The 16,548-nt window shown below is 46.5% G+C and overlaps 1 protein-coding gene across 1 annotated transcript in view; it reads left to right on the top strand.

Annotated features, from left to right (window-relative positions):
- The first annotated feature begins 2,578 nt into the window (after nt 1-2,578).
- The window catches only part of XRN2 (5'-3' exoribonuclease 2), a 32,578-nt gene continuing 18,608 nt past the window's right edge, over nt 2,579-16,548 (top strand). Inside the window, exons 1-17 of the mRNA XM_084202534.1 lie at nt 2,579-2,710; nt 6,625-6,752; nt 6,857-6,968; nt 7,226-7,337; nt 8,070-8,128; nt 8,208-8,297; nt 9,305-9,377; nt 9,468-9,518; nt 9,681-9,838; nt 10,226-10,300; nt 10,403-10,536; nt 10,623-10,680; nt 10,770-10,877; nt 11,521-11,565; nt 11,867-11,998; nt 13,007-13,125; nt 15,246-15,381. Of these exons, the coding sequence (XP_084058660.1) occupies nt 2,636-2,710; nt 6,625-6,752; nt 6,857-6,968; nt 7,226-7,337; nt 8,070-8,128; nt 8,208-8,297; nt 9,305-9,377; nt 9,468-9,518; nt 9,681-9,838; nt 10,226-10,300; nt 10,403-10,536; nt 10,623-10,680; nt 10,770-10,877; nt 11,521-11,565; nt 11,867-11,998; nt 13,007-13,125; nt 15,246-15,381 (1,665 nt within the window). The 5' untranslated portion in view covers nt 2,579-2,635. The remainder of the gene's footprint in view (nt 2,711-6,624; nt 6,753-6,856; nt 6,969-7,225; nt 7,338-8,069; nt 8,129-8,207; nt 8,298-9,304; nt 9,378-9,467; nt 9,519-9,680; nt 9,839-10,225; nt 10,301-10,402; nt 10,537-10,622; nt 10,681-10,769; nt 10,878-11,520; nt 11,566-11,866; nt 11,999-13,006; nt 13,126-15,245; nt 15,382-16,548) is intronic.

Genomic DNA, 16,548 nt, shown 5'->3' on the forward strand with positions numbered 1-16,548 from the left:
GTGGGGCTCTCCACCGCCGCAGTCCGGCTCAGCCCCGACAGCGGCCCGTGACAGGTGACAGATGGCTGCAGAGCCACATGCAGGCAATCTCTGCCTCTTGGTGCCGGTGCGATAGCCGGGTTCTTCCGGAGCGTTATTTGTGATACTCTTATTGTGCACAGACTCATTAGATGCAAAACATCCTGCCAGTCAACTTCCCCGTGCTCCTTCACAGCTGTCACGCCGGCAGCCCGGCCCTGGTGGCAGGTGACGCTGACAGACAGGGGGACTGGAATCTATACACCCCGAGCAGATTCCCATCGGCACGCCACTCATCCGAGGAAAGTGCCCGAGCGGGAAGACTTCCCTGCTCCTGCCCAGGGTGTGCCGCTCTGTGCTGTGCTGATGGATGTGCAGGTGGCAGGTGAGACCTGGGCTCACCGCCCGGTGCAGCTGCTGGTGCTCAGACCAACTTTTCAAGGAATTGTCTGCTGCAGTATTAATTTTTCCAGCACTTGTTTACCCAAGCAATTATAAGATAAGACGATCGCCTTTCATTTGCATCCGCCAGCCTTCTGTTTTCTTCGTCATTATCAGAAAAACAACTGATTGCCCATCAATACAAACAAAATGTTCATGCTAAGCTGCCGTGCTCCCTACAAAATTCTGGGAGGAGAAGCACTGGAAGGAATACAATAGGAAGCTTCAATCAGGGAACATTTTGTAAGGAACAGATAAAGGACAATCTTCAGCTGATAGCACAGGTGTGGTAACCACTACAAAGTTGCGGGGGAAATTTATTCAAGTCACAGATTTTATTGAGAGGAACGACAACAGAAACCGGCTTAACAACAGCCAAGTGAGGATAAGAATAATGAGAGACACAATTTCGGGTTAATTTATTCTATAGCGAATTAGCCAGGTACCAAGGTTCCCCTCTGCTCCCCAAATCGGCGGCGTTGACTCAGCAAGCACTGCTGAGATTTTGTTATTTTTGTTAATGACTTCTGCGCTGCTGCTCCCTGTCCTCGGTCCTGTGGCTGCCCTGCTAGTGGAGCTGATGTGCGGCAACGGGACACGGCGGAGCAAAACCCGCCTCGTGCTAATCCCGTTTAATTCCCGGCCGTTTAATTCCATTTTGGTGCCGACAAACGGTCACAAATTAACAGTATTTGCTTATGCCACAGGCAGAGCAAGGGGACGGCGGCTCTTTGCCTGGCGTTGCTCTCAGGAATCACGTGGAGCCATTCCCCACTGAGGGAAATGTCCCATCAGAGGGCACAGAGCAGCCGTGCCCTGAATCGCTCCTGTTGTTGCCAAATGAGGGATAAGTTAAAATTGTCTGAAGTCAGGATGTTCTTTAAGGTAAGATCTTTGTATACTTTCATGCAGAGACCTAATTAGTGCATCCCTTCCTCAAGGACACCCTGGGACCACCAAGCTTTAAGGACGTAGTGAATCCAGATGTTGGTGCCTATGTGTGCATTCCTAACTTGGCAAAACACCCAAATCCCATGTGTCCTGTAGCTGAACCGTGTTTGTTGTAACACTGAAACTCACACCTACAGGTCAAAAAGAGGTGCACACCCTTCCCCTGAGCACCTGGAAGAGTTGGCTGGGGTTGGGTAACTCATGTGGAAATTACTGATCAATCCTAAAAGAGGGGCTGTGCTGGGGGAGTTGCCAGCTCTGGATTTCTGATCATAAGTAACAGTGGTTGTGCTGGATTTAGGGAATATATTGAGCATGCAGTGCTGACATAAATCATCAAGGTCTCTCTTAATTATTGACTTGTTGGGCAACACTGCCGCGTGTGTGCAGCCTAAAGCACCCCACTGTCACCCTGATTTTTTAAGATTTTCTAAGCCTTCTGATGTTTACATTTTTATAACAAGGTTTCTCACACACTTTCTGTAAATAACTCATTAGTTTGCATTCTTTTATGGAGGAGGAAAAATTTGATGTACAGTTGGTTTGCCCAGTGTCATTGGAGAGATCCCACTTTCACCCTCCAATCCACTGTCACTTTTGAAAATCTATAAATGTTGGAGTCAAAAAATAAACTTCCCTTTTTTCACCTTGAGAACAGCAGTGTGTGCACGTCGTGTTGTTTCATGTCCTATAGTGACACTGCACAGCAGCACCCCATGCTTGTGTTTTAACAAGGTGCTAAGGGAGGGTGATTCTCCTTTTAAACTGCTCGTTTATGGCCATTTTTGAAGAGAAATTGTCACACTGTGTCTCGGCTGAGCGTGAGGGCAGCACTGGGGCTCTCTCAGGAGAAATTGTCACACTCTGTGTCTCGGCTGAGCATGAGGGCAGCACTGGGGCTGTCTCAGGAGTCAGGCTTCGCTTTTCCTCCTGGATATCACTTTTCTGCCCTCTGGCTTTGCTTTTCCCCTCTGAGCGTCCCTTTCGTGCCCGAGGAGCTGCCCAGACACGTTTTACGGGGCGCTGTCCCCTCACGCTCCCGGCCTTCCCTCAGGCCGCCATTGCGCCGCCCTCAGCCCGCACCCAAGATGGCGGCGGCAGCGCCGCGCGCATGCGCGACCCCGCCCCCTCCCTTCCTTCCCGGCGTGCCCCGCGCCGCCCCCCGACCCCGGAAGTGCCGCCGGCGCCGCGGGTCCCGCTCGGCGCAGCCCGTCCCGCTCCCGCCATGGGAGTCCCGGCCTTCTTCCGCTGGCTCAGCCGCAAGTACCCCTCCATCATCGTCAACTGCGTCGAGGAGAAGGTGAGCCGGCCGCCCGGCACGGCACGGGCCCGCTGGCGGCCGCCGCGGGGCTCTGCGGGGCGGGCGCGGGGGGTCGGGGCCGGTGGGGCCGCACCGGTGCAGCTCCCGGTGCTGAGCCCCCGGTGCTGAGCTCCCGGTGCTGAGCTCCCGTGGGCCGCCCCGGGGCCTTTCCAAGGCGGGTCGGCGGATTGGGGCTTTGTTTGGGTTTGGTTCGGGTGTTGTTTGGGACTGGGGGAGGTTTGGGGTTTTTTGGGGGGTTTTGGAGTTTTTTCCCGGATTTTTGATGCCGGTGGAAGCGGCCGCTGTGCGGGAGGAGTTATCCCCGCGCCTCGGTCAGTGCCGCGGGTGCGTGTGAGCGCTCCGGGGGGGAACGGGCACGTGGAGGAAGTGGGAATGGGCGCCGGAGCAGGGAATCGAGCTTCTCTTCCGATTTCCCCTTCTCCGGCCGCTTCCCTGGAATTCCAGCCCTTCCCGACGCCCTCGGCTCTGCCTTCGTGCGCCTCCGACCCGGAAAAGTAGGATTTGTAGCAGTATATAAAAGTAGTATAAAGCTGGTGAAATTTGAGTAGGGAGCAGTGGGAGCGCTTTTTGCTGTTTCTTGAATGTTTCTCGCAGTCCTTGCTTTTCCATAAGTTTTTGGGAGTTTTTTTGGGGTGGGAATTAGAAGCCGCAGCTTCGGGATTTGCTGGAGACACGAGTTTGCAGCTGCCTGTCCAAGGCTTACACCAAGCCTGTGCTTGTGCTCTAACCTAGAGCAGCCTCAGGGGGTTTTGTCTCGTTGCTGGTGTTTTCTAGTTCAGGGTAAACATCTCCCGGCCAAACAGGGAGCTGATTATTCCAAAGGCATCCTCTAAAATCTGGCTTTCCTTGGCAGCAGCAGCAGCAGGAGGTTTTAGGGAAGGCTCTGATGCGGGATTCCACAGGTGCCTTTCCGGGCAGTATTGCAGCTGAAATGATGTTTGTTTACGTGGGTTTTTCGGGGCTGGTTCCTTCAGGCACATCCCTGCAGGCACGAGGGTGTTGTGCCATCCTGTGGGACGCGGTGGGAGGGGACAGGGAGGGTGGAGGGGTCTTCCTTCAGTGGCACCGTGGTGGATTTACTGCGCCCTGAGCGTGGCAAGTTCTCCTTCTCAGGCTAATTCCAGCCTTTTTGAGGAGGCAGACTGGAGTTCTTGCTTCCCAAGTTGCTTTTCTCACAGGCTTTTCCAAATAATTTGTGTTCTGTTTGTTAGATTGTACTGGTTGCTGTCTGCTGGTTTGGAAAGTTCAGGGCACGTGCTGGGGCTTCTGTCTCTCTGCTCCTCCTCCCAAGGTGTGCTCATCTTTGGAAAACACCTGGAAGGGGATAAAGTGTGGGAGCACGGTGGAGGAGATCAGGGAAAAGAGGGTGTAGTGGTGGAATTCCATGTTGAGGCTGCATGTGTGCCCTGCCTGCAGCAGGATGTTCAGCTCTGTGCTTTTCCAGGGTGGTTTTGTGTTTCAGGTTCGGGCAGCGAAGCACGGGTTTGGTTAAAATTGTGAGTTGCTGTTGTGGTTTTATTGCAGCTGTGATTTCAGGCCCTCTCAGCAAGGTGGGGAGTTTATTTTACCTGTCACTGTGAGAAGTGAATTTTTAATGGGGGATAATTAAGATCTAAGAATCTGCCTGGGAATTTTTATAGGAAAAAAGGGGGGTTGTTTAAGGGCTCAGCAGTTTCCTTTAATGCTGAGCTCCAGCAGCACTGGCTCTTCTGGTCTCTGCACCAAACTCCTGGATGTGACCTCTCCTGAGGCCCTGGTAACCCTCAGTTTGGGGGCTGTCCTAGATAACCCTTTAAGATCTGTCCTGGAAAAGCAGCCACAATTTAAACAGCAATTACAACATCTGTGACAGTTTGGAGCAGTTGTCTCTAAGAGCAGATTTGCCTTTTTCAGCGCATTTGTAAATATTAGGTTAATCTCTGTGCAATCAAAGCTCCTCTCACATTTAGGCAAAACAAAGGTTTGCATAGCCCTGGTTGTACTGATTGTGTGTCTCCTTTTTCAGTCTTCAATAACTGAGCTTGTACCAGCCAAAGTTATTTATTAAAATAAGTGGAAAGAGGCAACAAATTCCTCGAGCTGGATTTGCCATAAGTGAAGTGGCAGCTCTTGCTGTCCTCATCCACGTTGCCTCGTTCCAACTCAAGAGCACATTGCAATTACAGCCAGGACAGCACATGGATAAATCATATTCATTAACATTTTTTTTTATTCAAATCTGGTCATAAATCTGAGAGTGGACTAGGACAGCAGGGAGAAGCTGTAGTTTGTCTTCCTGTCGATGAATTTAAGCTTCTCTCACGATGTAATCAGCTCCGTGTGTGTTTTAGGATTGCTGTAAATCTCTCTAATCAGAAATTTTGTATCTCCCAGTAGCTTGTCTCTTTGAAATATTGAAAAGTTGATCCTTGTTCTCTTACCTTGCTAGATTAATCAGATTTAAGAAAAAGAAATAATCTTCTTCTTAAGCTGAGGAGGAAGAATGAGAGGAAGATCTTGAAGATAATAAAAAATCCAGGAGAGAATATTCTTAATCAAATGGATAGGAATTAATAAAGCTGCAGCTAAAGTATCATGTTTGAAGATCTGTTTTCAATGGTTTCAAAAGAGGCTGGAGATGAGAAGTGAACAGTTTAGTTATATCACAAGAGATATCGCTGCCACATACTTCAGCCTTCCTTGCACACAGCTGCTGCATGAGAACCCCGGTGGGCTTGTGAAGGGGGGCTCCTTTTCTGCCTCACAGAGCTGGGATTCCTTCTGAATCCATTTAGCCTTTAGAGAGGGTGGCTGGGGATCAAGGAGAATCCAGGGCGGTAGCCCAGAGGAAGGTACAATGTTTGCAGTGACACTTAGTTTCTGCTAACACCGCCTTCATTTAAGTGTGTGTGTGCGTCTGGAGAGCTCAGTGAAGGAGGCAAACAGTGGTGCTTGGGGGTGGCATCTGTCAGGATAACTGTGCCAAATGTAAATACTACATCAAGACTTGAGAGGGTTTCATTTTGGGGGTAAGAGGTCAGCCAGTCCTGCTGCTGCTTTAAGCAGGAAAATTGTCCAAAGTTGACAGCGTAATCTGTAAGTTTTTGGGTTTTTTCTTTCTGAATCTCTGTCAGTGATGTGGGGAACTCACTCATTGAGTAGCAGTCTGCAGACAGAAGTTTGGGAAGGGCTTGATGTTGGCTCAGCAGCAGCTGCTGAGCTCTATGTGATGGGATACCAGCAGTATCCCAGTTTTCCCCATCCCAAGCACTCCTGTGGCCGTAGCTTTCACCTCAGAACATGCCATTAATTTTTAAACTTGGCTTTATGCCCAGCTGTTCAAGAGCACACTTTGTTCCGCCTTTGGGTGTGTTATAACCCATTCCAGCCAGAATTCCTCTGAAAATCATCAGCTTTTCCTTGCTCAGGTCCTGTCTCTTCCATGCTCTTGAGGTTTAATCCGTGTGTGTCACGCCTGTGGCTGGTGGAAGGGAGAACCAGTGTTGCTAATTGCCCTTTGACCAGACTAACCACAAAACCAAACCACAAGCCCAAGGACAACAAAGGCCCAAACAAAACAAACCTGAAATTATGGTGAGGAAATGAAAGTGACCGTGGTTGTTGAGGATGTTGAAGAATCCACTGCTGGAGCACTCCAGGCACACAGGTGGTTTAGGATGAGGAAATAATAAGAGATATGGGAACTTCTTGTTAGGAGAAAAAAACAACTCCTCCATAACCCATCATTGTGTTTTCTGGTTAAAAGCAGCTGTAGAAAGAAGTGCTGTTTAATAGTGGAAAGTGCAGTTTCAGGTAGTGTGGGTACTTTTTTCTTCTGCTGCCATTAAGACCAAAACAGACTTTGATGATCTGTGCTTTAAGAGCTGAAATCCTTGTCCCCACTGCATCCCCAGGCCAAAGAGTGCAATGGTGTCAAGGTCCCCATTGACACGAGCAAGCCCAACCCCAACGAGGTGGAGTTTGACAACCTCTACCTGGACATGAATGGCATCATTCACCCCTGCACACACCCAGAGGACAAGTAAGGCTCTTTCTTTGGCTCTTTGCAGGTGCTGTATCTCTCTCCTTACTGAGAGGTAAGGTGAGAGGCATTTCAGGTGTTAAATTGAATGCTCTGTGTTTTAGGCCAGCGCCCAAAAATGAAGATGAGATGATGGTGGCAATTTTTGAGTATATCGACAGGATCTTCAATATTGTGAGACCAAGGAGACTCCTTTACATGGCCATAGATGGAGTGGTGAGTATTGACACACTGGGTTTCCAGCTGGAAAATCCTCATCACACAGAATCGTGGAATGGTTTGTGCTGGAAGGGACCTTCCCCATGGGCAGGGACATCTTCCACTAGCACGGGTTGCTCCATCCAACCTGGCCACCATTAGGTCTGATGGGAGGTCAGCTCTTTGTAATAACTCGTGACCCAAAGCATCTCTTAAGGACAGGAGAGATTGTCTACATGCAAAAAGTGACCCAAGCTCTCCTGTACATTTTTTAGGCCCCACGTGCCAAAATGAATCAACAGCGGTCCAGGAGATTCAGAGCCTCAAAGGAGGGCATGGAAGCTGCTGAGGAGAAGCAAAAAATCCGACAAGAAATTCTGGCCAAAGGTAGGGCAGTGGCCTTATCAGAGGTTTTTCCTTGAGAATCACCTTGTTTGATCACCTCAGTAAGGTTTAGAGAAGGGCTGTGTGGGCATTGCTGGGAGAAGAAGCCTGGGGAAGCCTGGATCTGTGTTTTCCAAAGTTAAGAACTGAGACAAAACAAAATGTCATCTTTTCTTCTTCAGTCTCCTGCCTGAAATGAGTTTGTGTTGAGTGCTCTTAATTCCTTTTGAAAATAAATTGAACAGAAGAGCAGGGATAAATGCAGTGAGAAACAACCAAAACCCTTCTGGAAGGAAGTACACGTTTGTAGGGCTTGATGAAAGGAGGATTGAGGCTTAAAAGCAGGGATCAGATGGAAATACTCCTCTACAGGGATAATAAGCTGCCAGCAAGGGGAGTTACTTGACAGTGGAAACTCTGAATCAGTGGGGAAACAAAAGTCAGAGCAACTTTGAGGGTGGTGGTGACACAGCTGGAGTGAGAGGGGAGTGCGTTGCTGCTGGCTGGGCTTTGAAACCACCTTGCTGAAGTAACAATGTTTGTAAATGTGGCAGCACCTCGTAGGATGGAGATAATGCAATGGTAAGAGTTGGTTTGGTTTGGTTTTGTGGGAATTTTATTGAACAAGCTGGTTTCAGAGGGTTAGTTATTCCCAGGGGAGCTTGTCTGGGTTTTGCCATGCAAAAATGTTGGCAGTGGTCCATCTGGATGTAACTCTGCTCTCTGTTGCTCCAGGTGGCTTTCTGCCTCCAGAGGAGGTGAAGGAGAGGTTTGACAGCAATTGTATCACCCCGGTGAGTGGCCTGGCCCTGTACCCAGCAATTGCCAGGGGCTGAATGTTGGTTTAATTCCTTTCCTTCCAACCCTCTGTAGGGAACTGAGTTTATGGACAATCTTGCTAAATGCCTCCGCTATTACATCGCTGACCGCTTGAACAGCGACCCGGGCTGGAAGAACCTGACAGTGAGTTTCCCACTTTCACACTTGAGGGAGATGAAGGAGGTGTTTGGGCTGGGCTGAGATCCAGTTGAAGAGTAGAAATTTAACAGATTTGTCTTTTGGCCTGGCTGTGAGCTGTTATTAACAGCAGGCCAACACACGCATCCCTCTGAGGCTTCAGACACCCATTCCGTGCTGATAACTCCATCTCCCAGCACCATTTGCTGTGATTTCATTGAAGGGCAGGGAGCAGGTTTGCTGCTGGAAGCCACAATTTCACATAATCGGGAGACTGGGCTTTAGGAATACTTTTTCTGCTTTTGGGGGAAGTGTCAAGATACATTGTAGTTGTATCTTTTGCACTGTTTCTTTTTTGTAATTGCTCCTTTAGCAGGCTGCATTTTCTCTGTTGCTCTAATGGCAGGCAGTGAAAATAAGACCTGCCTGCTTTCTTGCCTTTCTGGGCAGGGTGATTCTCCCCTGGTCTTGCCCAGCCACTCCCCTCCCTCAGTTGTGTCTGTGACAGCCCTGTGTGTGCTGCACACAAGGAGCAGTGCAGGCAGGAAATGCAGCTGCCTGTGCTGTGTGCCACGAGCTGACTGTTCAAGTGCTCTAATTAGAGGGCAGTTGGCTCTGCTTGATTCCCCCCATCAGACAGGGGTTTTATAAACACTAATTCTCGTCAGGGTGAGGAGGGGGTGATGGGATCATGTTTCAGTGCATCAATGAGCTGAATCTGGGAGTTTTCTAGTGCCCATTTCATTGCCCTGATAATTTATTGGACACATCAAACGTGACGTGATGATTTCAATGGAATGAAAGCAATGTCAGCTTCAGCCTAGAACTGGTAGAGCAAAGTGAGAGTCTCTTCACTTGCTCCATGCTTGTAAATAATTTCATCTTACATCACAATATTTTAGCTTAAACCACAAGTTAGAATTTCAAGTATTCATAAGTCAGATGCTGTGTTCAGTTACTGGGATTTTTCCTGGGTCAGCATTAATTGTTACCATGATTTGAATGCTTTTCAGGTTATTTTGTCAGATGCCAGTGCTCCTGGTGAAGGGGAGCATAAAATCATGGATTACATCAGGAGACAAAGAGGTAAAATTCCAATGAATGTGGACATTTTAAATTAAACTCAGTAATAACTTTCTTAGCATGACTGACAAAATGAAATTTTCTTTTGTGCAGCGCAACCCAACCACGACCCAAACACTCACCACTGTCTGTGTGGGGCTGATGGTGAGTTCTCTCTTGCTTTTGGTTCCTGGGTCATCACATCAGTATCTTGCTTGAAGCAGAATCCACTTTGCTTCTAAACATTAAAAAACAAAACAAAAAAACCCTCAAAACTTGATTATGTTTATCCTTAATCACAATTTATTCTTCTCCCTTGCTTGGTAGCTGATCTGATCATGCTTGGCTTAGCCACGCACGAACCAAACTTCACCATCATTAGGGAAGAGTTCAAACCAAACAAACCCAAGCCATGTGCTCTGTGTAACCAGATGGGGCATGAGGTTAAGGATTGCCAAGGTCTGCCCAGAGAGAAACAAGGAAAGGTAAGAATTTTGCTATTTCTAGGATTTTTTTAATCTGTAGTGTATAAGGAGATTCTCAAATTGTTCTTGCTGTTGGTTTTAGCTGAAGCATGGTGCAAATTGTTGCTGGGAATAAGTAGCTTTTCCCTTGGAAGTGAAAATACAAAAGTGTCGTGCTAAACCTGATATCCACACTTGTGGTGTTTTGTTGTTTGGGATTTTTCCCACTGAATGAGAACAATCTGAACTGAACAGATGTGCAAAGCACCAAAATACATGTTTGGCACAAGGGCTTGGGAGTCTGGTTTTGGATCTCTCTCGACTCCTCTTGAAGCAAGCCTTGCAAGTGGGGCTGGAGAAGCTGTGGAATGCACTTGGGTCTGATGTGAGTCCCCTCTGGTTTTTCAGCATGATCAGTTTGCCGACACCGTGCCGGTCTCAGAGCAAGAGTTCATCTTCATCCGCCTGTGTGTCCTACGAGAGGTGAGGTGCTATAAATTCCATCCAAAACTATAAATTCCTGTCAATTCCATCCAAACCCCTGCAGTGTTCTCTGAGCTCTTTCTGCTTCTGTGTGTGTTGCAGTACTTGGAGAGAGAGCTCACCATGGCCAGCTTGCCCTTCACTTTTGATTTTGAAAGGAGTGTTGATGACTGGGTCTTCATGTGCTTCTTTGTGGGGAATGACTTCCTCCCTCATCTGCCATCTCTGGAGATCAGGTAGATGAGAATCTGTGTTCTTTTCCTGCAAGAACAGCTCCTGTGTTTTTCACTACCAGGTGTCTTACCCTGTGGTTTGTGTTTAGGGAGGGAGCAATCGATCGCTTGGTTAACATCTATAAAAACGTGGTGCACAAAACTGGGGTGAGAGTTTTTCCTTTTTCTTTAAAAATATCTGTGTCTTTGCCACAAAAAGGTCTTGCTTTTCAACTCTGTTATTCTCTCACCTGCAGGGCTACCTGACTGAAAGTGGGTTTGTGAACCTGCAGCGGGTCCAGATGATCATGCTGGCTGTTGGGGAAGTTGAAGACAGTATTTTCAAAAAGAGGAAAGATGATGATGTAATTTTCTTGTTGTTGTCCTGACATTCTTGGAGTTAGGTTTTAATTGCTTACTACTAGCCACAGACACTCCTTTAAGAGAATAAGAAAAAGAAAAATACCAAAATTTGTATTTTCATTGTTATAATCTCTGGTGAGTTCTTCCAGGCTCAAAAAAGAATCTTGTGCTTCCAGCTGAGTTTCTTTTCCTGGAAATGCCAGTTTGATGTTCAAGTTTTCAGTTGGCCAGGAATCACCAAATAAGAAATATCTTTCCTTGAGTCTCTTTTCCTATTTCTAAGACTGTAATGTCTCTCTGACATTTTTTGGGGCAGCTCTGCAGTGCAGGCAAGGAGTCTGTGTGCTTTGACACTGCTGTCACCCCCAAATAAGGCTGCAGCTAAATTTAGTAGATCATTTAAATCCTTACCAAAGTTTTGGAGCTTTATGTACCCAGGTGGTTTCTTTCCCTGTAGATTTTCAGGATAGGGTAGGAAATTCCATCCCATTTCTGTTGGATTTACAGATACAAGAATTGACCCATGCCTTATTCAGAACATTCCCTAAAAACCTTATGGTGTGGTCAGTTGAGGATTATAATTAAATCATTTGCCAAGGAGTCTGTATCCTTGACTGACTTAATTTCCCGTTGTTCTTCATTCAGGATAACTTTAAAAGACGACAAAAAGAAAAAAGGAAGAGATTGAAGGTAAGTCAATTCCTTACCCAGTGCAGAAACTAGCAAGAATTTAAATGTCTACTTTAATTTTTGGATGTTGGAACTGCAGGTGTAATCATGGTGTTTTCTGGCTTGCGTGTAACTATTTCAAAGTTAAAAAAAAAAAAATTTAGTTGGTTTTTTTTTTTTTTTTCCTATTCTGTATTGAAAAATGTGCCTTCGAACATTCATTTCCCCATAATGTTAATCTGAAAATTGTGAGAGAGCATCATCCCAGTGCTGGGGCGATCACACAGCCCTTTCTGCAGCATTGTCTGTGTTTATCTTGCAGAGGGATCAGCCTTCCTTTATTCCTGGTGGTCAGTTTTCCCCTCAAGCCCTGGGAAATCGATCCAGCCCTCAGGCAATCTGTAACCCTCGACAAGCTGCCTTTGAGATGAGGATGCACGACAGGCAGAACTCGGTGAGTGGATGTTCAGAGGTATTTGCACAGAGAAAGGAAAGAATTGCAGCCTGTGTTACTCCTGGCACCTTTTTGTCTGCTCTGTCAAGTTTTCTTGAAAAGCTGGCACCTCAAACATGATTCTTCAAGGAAGTGGCTTTTGATAAGTGATTTTTCTAAGCATGCTTGAATAAAATTGTCTTCTTTATTTCTGCTTGGAATGATGCTTTTCCTGGGGAAGGGAGAAACTTGGATGAAGTTTTGGGCAAGGTATTAGTGAGGGAAAACTGGAAAGAAGTGCTCTGTTAGGAGTCCTGCTAGCTTTAAATAACAATTATGACAAATATTTTCTTTCTTGGTATAAATCTTCATCCAAACAGCACGCAGATTAAAAGTTCTTTTTCATCACAGAGATGTGTGTTCTGTCTCTGAAGTCTAAATACAATGTGCTTTTTCAAGGTTTAATTTCTGCTGCTCTTGCCTTTGAATCTCAAAACATTTTTGTACATGAGTTACAAAAATTAGTTCCTTTATGGAATGGGAGACATTTCTTTTAGGCTCTAATATTAAAATAGATAAATTTGAGAGGAGTTTGAGACCAGCTGTGAAGGAGCTCAGAGTATTTCTGGCAGTTCTGAGTTGGAAGCACCTTCTTTTCACTAGTGCCACAAAAGGAAGTTGTAGCAGAAGCTGCAGTGGTGTTCCAAAATTGGACTATATCCTGAATGGCATTTTTTTAATAAATTCATACTGTGTTTATTGCACCCATTTCTTTCTCAAAGCCAGTGACATCTTTGCCTCTGTGCATCCATGCCTGCCCCTTTTAACAGGGATGTGGTATTCCTTTTTGCCCCTTGACTATGCTGGGTTGTGCAGCCTTTGCCTGGAGTTTTTTTGGAACTGAAGAGAAGGCCTGTGATTATCACAGAGATGTTAATTTTAACTTCATTTTTAAAAGCCTAATAAATCTTCCTATTCCTCCACCACCTCCAACCTTCCCCAGTTTATCTCTAATAATTCTGACCCTAGACAACTTCAGCATCTCCAAACACCAGCCTGACTCCTGACAGCAGCCCGTCGCTGGGAGGAGGAATTAAACGGAAAGCTGAGGACAGTGACAGTGAACCTGAGCCAGAGGATAATATCAGGTGAAGCCATTTTTTGTAGCACTTTGTTAGCAAATTGCTGAGATAGATGCAGCCTAATTAATGCCATTTAGCTCAGTGCAGCGCTGCCTTCGGATGCTTTTGTGATCTTTTTATCCAGCGGTAATTAATGTGGAGGGTGAAGATATCCAGTAAATTCCAGTGAGATGGGTGAGATCTGCCTGTTCAAGCTAAGTATCCAGATTAGTATGCATGCAGGTTTGCAGCCTCCCAGCCACTGCTCCCTCTGAGACCGAGCTTGGCGAGACATTCCCTGATTATGTGAGCGGAATGCCGCTGGTCCCGGAATCTGGGAGCTGTTTAACCCGCACGTGGGCAGCAGTATCAGTGCTCTCCACCATCTTTGGTTTGCAGCAGGCCCTGGTTTGTCTCTGAGTTCTTGCATTGTCTCAGGAGGGCTGAGCCTGGGATGGTTGAGACAGGAATTTTCTGGGAATTAACCACCAATGAGTCTGTACTGGTTGAGGGTTTCAATGAAACTCTTGCTGTTTGCGTTGAGGGTGAAGGCCCTTACAGCTGTTCCTGAGAGGTGCAGCCACAGGGGTTTGTGTTCTGTGGAGTCTGCCCACATCCACCCATGGCTTAACACTCAGGGTTCTTTCCTTGTGGAGTTCTGGTCACAGTCATCACAATGTATTTGTGACATGTGGCCCATCAGCTCTAGCAATATCACAATTCTTGCTCTCATTCTTATTTTCTTTCCAGTGTGTCTGAACAGACAGATTTTTTTTTTTAATCTATCAAGCAGTATTTTTATATAAAATAATAAATTTAAAGGATAAGTGACTCCATCTGATTTCCATCTGAGTGTTAGCAGAGCTGCTTAAAGAAGCTTGAGCAGTATGAATGAACTGTGGTGATTCACGAGCAGCAGTGGTTCTGACAGGGTTGGTATTGCCAAGGATAAGGATGTGCTACATTCAAGCACAGTTGTTTTAAGCTTTTGTAGCTCAGAATATTTTTTCATGTCCTTTTCTGAGTAGAAATTAATTCTATGCTTGCCATTGTAAATCAAAAGAACTGCATTGATGTCCTAGATACGACCACACTGTTTGTAAAAATAAATTCTGTATTTAGAATGACTTTGAAACCAGAACAAATTGTTGCAGTCGGCTACAGATGGGTTTTATCTCACAGAAAGGGTTTTTTTGAATTTATGCAAGTGTCTGTCTGCCAGGCAGCTCAGAGCCTGCAGATGTTCTTGACTCCATCCCTCAAGCCTTCAGTGCCAGGAGCTCTGTTCTTGCTTCCCTGCTTTTCTGGAAGTCTTGAAAGCATCCCTTGGCTTTTCTGCCTGCTTATCAGTGTGAGTTGTCTTGGAAGGGTTTAGGAAGTGTCCTGAGCAACTGTCTCAAAACAGAAGCAAGGGAAGATCCTCTTTGCAAAGCCAAAGCAATGTGCATATGGATTGTGGCTCTCTCCTAAAGCTCCATACACAGGATTTAGGGCTCTTGGAACGCCTGACCAGTGTCAGCTTGAAGTGACCTCTTGGAGTGGTTTGGAATAAAATTCCATGTAAGAAAACAAATAATTATTAAGGGATTATGTGGTTTAACCAGTTTGGTTCTTTGCTGACATGATACAGCAGAGCTGAAGGGTGCAGCTGCCCGTGTGTGAAAGAGGAACCAGTGTTTGTTTTCCCTGCCCCATCTGTGGACAGACATGAGGGGGAGCTGTGTGAAGGAAGGATGAGCTGTGGCCAAGGTGGCTCTTGTGATCCCAACATCCACCTCTGGCCTGAGAGACTGAAAATCCTGTGTGAAAGGGAGCTCATCTGATGTGAGGCACCAAGCACAGGGTGCTGAGCTGCAGAAGTGGCTCTGGTAATCACAGCTTGTCTGAACAGCAGCAGAACACAGAAACTGTTATGCATTTGCTTGCCTTTATATTTGAGGTAGCAGGAAAACTGTCAGTTCTGTCACAGTCACATTTTATTCTGTTGCTGCTGAGCATCTCTTTTTCTGCTTTCATTTAAACTGTATATAAATGGCAACCGAAGTAGCAAGTGGCTTTGTTTTACACTGTAATTCAGACCTGCAGATGTGCATCTGTTAAGGTGCCCATCCATGTTAACATGTTACCTGTGCCTGCTTGTGTTGCAGGTTGTGGGAAACCGGCTGGAAGCAGCGCTACTATAAAAACAAATTCGATGTGGATGCGTCAGATGAGAAATTCCGCCGCAAGGTTGTGCAGTCCTACGTGGAAGGGCTTTGCTGGGTTCTCAGATATTATTATCAGGTACCCCAAAATTTCTTGTCTGAAGTTGTTTCAGTCTGGTGCTCATTTTGGAAAAGTGTGGGGTTGTTTTGAAGGTGTAAAACAAAACATGTGCCCATTCTGTTGGACACTGGGGGTTCAAATGCAGTTTCACCATCCCTGGAGCACCTGAAGGAACAACTGGCATTGAGTACTCTGATCTGGTTGACAAGGTGGTGATTGGTCACAGGTTGGACTCTCATCTCAGAACTCTTTTCCACCCTCAGTGATTCCAGGATTCTGGTTCTCATATCCAGTAGCAGTGCTTGGTGCAGCAAGAACTGCTGCTATTTTCCCTTTCCCACAAATAATGACACTGCAGGTCCCTAAATGAGAGAACAAAGAACAAAGCCCTTGAAATGCCAGTAAGAATTTGCAAGGGACAGAGTTGTCAGTCTCCTCTGAAGATTGTAATGCTGCTCCATGAAGTGTGTTGTGATTGAAGTAATCTGTATCAGATTTAAATCTTCTGGTAATTGAGATGTCAGATTGGCAAGAGATTAGTGGGCTGTGGTGAGGTTTGTTGCACGGATGGTTAATAAGGAGTTCTGTGCCCTGAAGGCAAAGTCAGTTAGACTGGCTGTGTGACATGGGAGCCCAGTGTGCTCCAGCCCAGGAGTTTGTCCTGTCTCAGCAGGAATTTAGAGCTTCCACACAGGGCTGTGTTCTTAAAACTTTGTATTTTTCCTCAGTGGCTGCCACCTGTCCAGTTGGGAGCGCAGGCAGGGCAGATACCTCACGTGCCTACAAAATGCAGTTTCTAATAGGTTTTTTCATTCCCCCCCCCCCCCCCCCCCCCCCCCTTGGAACAAAATGGGAGTGTCCCCTTCCCTCTTGCTCTAACTATTCCTTGAATTTGAGCTCTGACTCATCTGTTGTGGAGGATGAAAATCATCAAGTGTAAGGTTTGCAAGCTCTGGTGCAGCTCATCTGCAGGGAAGCTGAGTTCCTCACATCCTTGTGTGCATGGTCTCCTTTTGTGAAGGACAGATGTCACCTGGATGCCTTTATAGGTGGGACTTATCAGGATCCTGGGCACAAGGAAACTCTTTTTTTTTAATCATGACAGGGTATTTTCCCACAGCTCTCTGTGTGCCCATCTGCCTCCAGGGGTGGAAATGAGCCTTGAGGTGAGCTGTAGGTAAAAGC

The sequence above is a fragment of the Fringilla coelebs genome (assembly GCF_963513975.1).
Source record: "Fringilla coelebs genome assembly, chromosome: 3".
Taxonomy (NCBI): domain Eukaryota; kingdom Metazoa; phylum Chordata; class Aves; order Passeriformes; family Fringillidae; genus Fringilla; species Fringilla coelebs.